General features: G+C 39.7%; 1 protein-coding gene across 1 annotated transcript; it reads right to left on the bottom strand.

Annotated features, from left to right (window-relative positions):
• Positions 1–350: 350 nt before the first annotated feature.
• LOC100352915 (cytochrome b5 type B-like) lies at positions 351–2,422 on the bottom strand. The gene has a single exon (XM_051846604.2). The coding sequence runs from the start codon at positions 1,397–1,399 to the stop codon at positions 959–961; it is 441 nt and encodes a 146-aa protein (XP_051702564.2). The 5' UTR covers positions 1,400–2,422; the 3' UTR covers positions 351–958.
• Between the last annotated feature and the right edge of the window lie 1,228 nt (positions 2,423–3,650).

The following is a 3,650-nucleotide window of genomic DNA, read 5'->3' as shown; positions in this document are numbered from 1 at the left end:
TTACTTTTGTAAAATGGGGAATCAAAAACCTGCTGATCAATAAATAAAAAAAGTAGCAAGAATCCCTGGTAAAGCTATTCTATACATATAATTATAGGTTTACATTTTACCAGTAAAAGACAGGCCAGGGAAAGCAATGACTAGAAACTGGTACCAAACCAAAGTGAATGCTCCAGAGCTTTTTCTAAACTCCTGTCCTAGAGTGGTGTTTTTCAGTGTCTTTCGAAAGAAAGATTCCTCCAAATCATTCAAGTCTTAGCATCCCAATTCACTCCTCCCTTTGTCTCTTCCCATTAAAGGGAAGCACAGTTTTGTCCAGCACCACTTGGGAAGAAAAGGGGTTAGACTCACAGGATGGGAAGAGCTGCCTGCTACAGTGATTTGGGTGGAGGAGATGTCAACAGAGTTTCTCGATAGTTTTAACAAATACAAATGAGGAATGAGATCATTTGGCAGTTCTGTTTTCACTAATAGGTAGGCACCTTTACTTCATGAATTATGCTCCTTAGAATAAATAATAAAATTAAATCAGACTTTTAAAAAATCTGGTTAAAGAAAAATGGAAAGAGAAGAGCCTCAAAACTCAAGTACTGTCCTGTTAAGAATATCTAATGTGCATTCAAAGTATTAGAAAGCAGGCATTTTTACCAAAAAGCAACTGTCACTATCACACATGAACCACAGTTATTAACAGAAAGTAATAAAAATGGCAGGGTGCGTGTGGAAACCAGAGAAGAAACACCAGCGAGGACACAGAGTGAGCAGGTGCTGTGGGAGTAAAGCTCTGAGAGACGAAGGACTCTGTCCCAGAGGTGGGTATCTGACTGACTATCTTGGCTCCAAGGAGGATGAATATAACTGGTAGGATCTGAGGAGAGGGCACTGCTGTAGACCCCAAAGCAGGCCTCTGGTTTTCGCTCCTAAGTGGACACGCTTTGTGGACTTCAGCAAGGTCTTCTCAGGAGGATCTGCTTTCTGACATGTAGTGACGATACAGGAAACCTGTGAGAACAGCGCCTAGGATGGGGAGAATCCAATATGTCCAGCAACGTCGGCATGCATTCTTTTCCAAAGGGTCCTGTCTGCCACTCCCAGGTTTAAGGTCACTCGGGTGGACATCACCAATGTAGTACTGCTTTAGCATCTCTCTGGCGTCGGAGGAATGGCCGACATCTTCAAAGCTTTCACTTGCATCTGAGCCAGCTTGTTCCAGCAGAACTTCTTCCCTACCAGGGTGCTCGTTGAGGAAGCGGGTGATATCGTAGACCCGCCCGTGGATCACCAGCCATAGGTCCTTCGGGGAGTAGCACTTGACTACATCCTCCAGCCAGTAATAGGTGATGGAGGTCTCGCCCCCTTGCCCTTTCCCGTCGCTGCCGCTGGTTTCTGCAGTCGCCATTGGCCCCCAGACACCTCTTCTCCACTCTCCGGGTTTCTACAGCTAACTTCCTGATAAAGTATTAACAGCCAAAATCTACAAAGAGATCAAGAAACTCCACAAAAACAATACAAACAACCCAGTTAAGAGACGGGCAAAGGATTTAAACATTTTTCCGAAAGGAAATCCAAATTGCCAACAGACACATGATAAACTGTGCAGGTTCACTAGCTGTAGGGAAATGGAAATCAAAGCCATAATGAGGTTTCACCTCAACCCAGTTAGAATGGCTTTCATACAGAAATCAACAAACGCTGGAGACGATGTGGGGAAAAAGGCACACTAATCCATTGCTGGTGGGAATATAAAACTGGTAAAGCCACAATGGTAGACAGTATGGAGATACCTCAAAAATCTGAATATAAAACTACCATATTATCCAGCCATCCCACTCCTGGGATTTAACAAAGGGAAATACAATCAGTAGACCAAAGAGCTACCTGCACCTCCATATTTATTGCAGCTCACTTCACAATAGCTAAAACATGGAATCAACATAAATGCCTGTCAACTGAAGACTGGATAAAGAAATTATGGGATATGTACAATATGGAATACCACACAGAGGTAAAAATAAATAAACAAAATCCAGTCATTTGCAACAAAATGGATGAATCTGGAAAGCATTATACATAATGAAATAAGCCCATCCCAAAGGGACAAATACCATATGCTCTCCCTGATCTCTGAGAATAACTATAGCTCGCAAAAGGAAATCTGTAGAAGTGAAATTGACAGTTCGAGAAGGCATGACTTGAGCTGCTCTTGTTTTGACTGTGGTGGAACAGTTTATTTTTTTTGTTGTTTATCATTTTTTTCTCCATACTATTCATTGAACTCTTTACTTAACATACAGTTAATCATATGTGGATAAAGTCAATTGTAAATAGATCTCTGTAAAAAATAACACTGGGAATACGAGAGGAAGGAGGAAGTTTGTAAATGTAAAGATGTGTAGTTCTGCATATATTCCTACGGACTTAATTCTAAGGGTACAGTTTAAAAACGTGTCATGGGAGTCCAAATCCCATTAACTTGGTGATAAAAATACTATCTTAATTGTTAAAGTGATTACATTAAGTGCTGAAGTGAACATTATAGATAGGATTAAGTGTTAAGGTGATCATATAAATAGGATCAAGTGTCTAGTAATAATAGATAGAATTAAAAAGGAGAGAATGTTTCAACATGGGAAGCAGTCCACACAGCAGACTCAAAGTATGACAAGTGCTTTAAGTAACACTGTGACTTCAGAATCGGCCTTTAAGCCCCTGGTCTTGATTAAAAGCCTGTGAGAGCATTTCAGGCGTGAAAAGCCAAGACACTGTGGCAAAAAATTTTCTACATGAAGGATCTCTGTGAGTGAAACTGCAGTGGAAAGAGGTGGCTGTTAAAGAAGGATGTACTTTTCTCTAAAAGGAGGAGAGAACTTCCACTTTGTCTAAATACTGATGGGGTTTGTGGACTCAAAGGGCTTCCATAACCTAGGTAGCTCATGTCAAGAGCCTTGGGTAGTCACTGACGTCATACAGAACAGTGTTAATTATTAAATTAGCAACAGGAGACACTGAGTACTAACACTCCATGCGGGACCTCTGTCCTTAATGAGTTGTATTATGTGAGTTAACTGTAAAACTAGTTCTCAAACAGATTTGTGTGTTTATGTGTATGTGTGCAAATTGTTGAAATCTTTATTTAGTATAGAGTTGGTCTTTTGTATATAAAGCTAATTGAAAATGAATCTTAATGGAGAATGGGACTGGCAAGGGGAGAATGAGGGGTGGGAGTGTGGGTGGAAGTTCAGGTATGGTTGGAAGAATAACTATATTCCTAAAGTTGTATTCATAAATTTGTATTTCTTAAAAAATAAAAAAGTTAAGATGTTTGTCCTCTTAATTGTAATATGTTCTTTTTAGATGCATGGTTAAATATTTCAGAAGACCAGACTGACCCAAGTCCCAAACAGTTTCAGTAGGATTCTGCCAAATAAAAATCAAGGAAGAAATTTAAAACTGCTGAAAGCCATTCATCTTCAATGTTCTTGTTACTCAGGTTCTAAATATACGTTTACATTGAAACAACTTCATCCTTTACCTAGCATCAATGTATTTCTAGTAATGAATTGCTCTGTCTTACTGAATTCTCTCTTCAAATAAGAAATCCAGTTCTTCATTTGCTTCCTGTTATGCCACCACCAACTTTTTTGCTTCTT

The sequence above is a fragment of the Oryctolagus cuniculus genome, chromosome 11 (genome assembly GCF_964237555.1).
Source record: "Oryctolagus cuniculus chromosome 11, mOryCun1.1, whole genome shotgun sequence".
Taxonomy (NCBI): domain Eukaryota; kingdom Metazoa; phylum Chordata; class Mammalia; order Lagomorpha; family Leporidae; genus Oryctolagus; species Oryctolagus cuniculus.
Note: the sequence above shows the minus strand (reverse complement) of the source record. Positions and strands in the feature narration are given on the sequence as shown.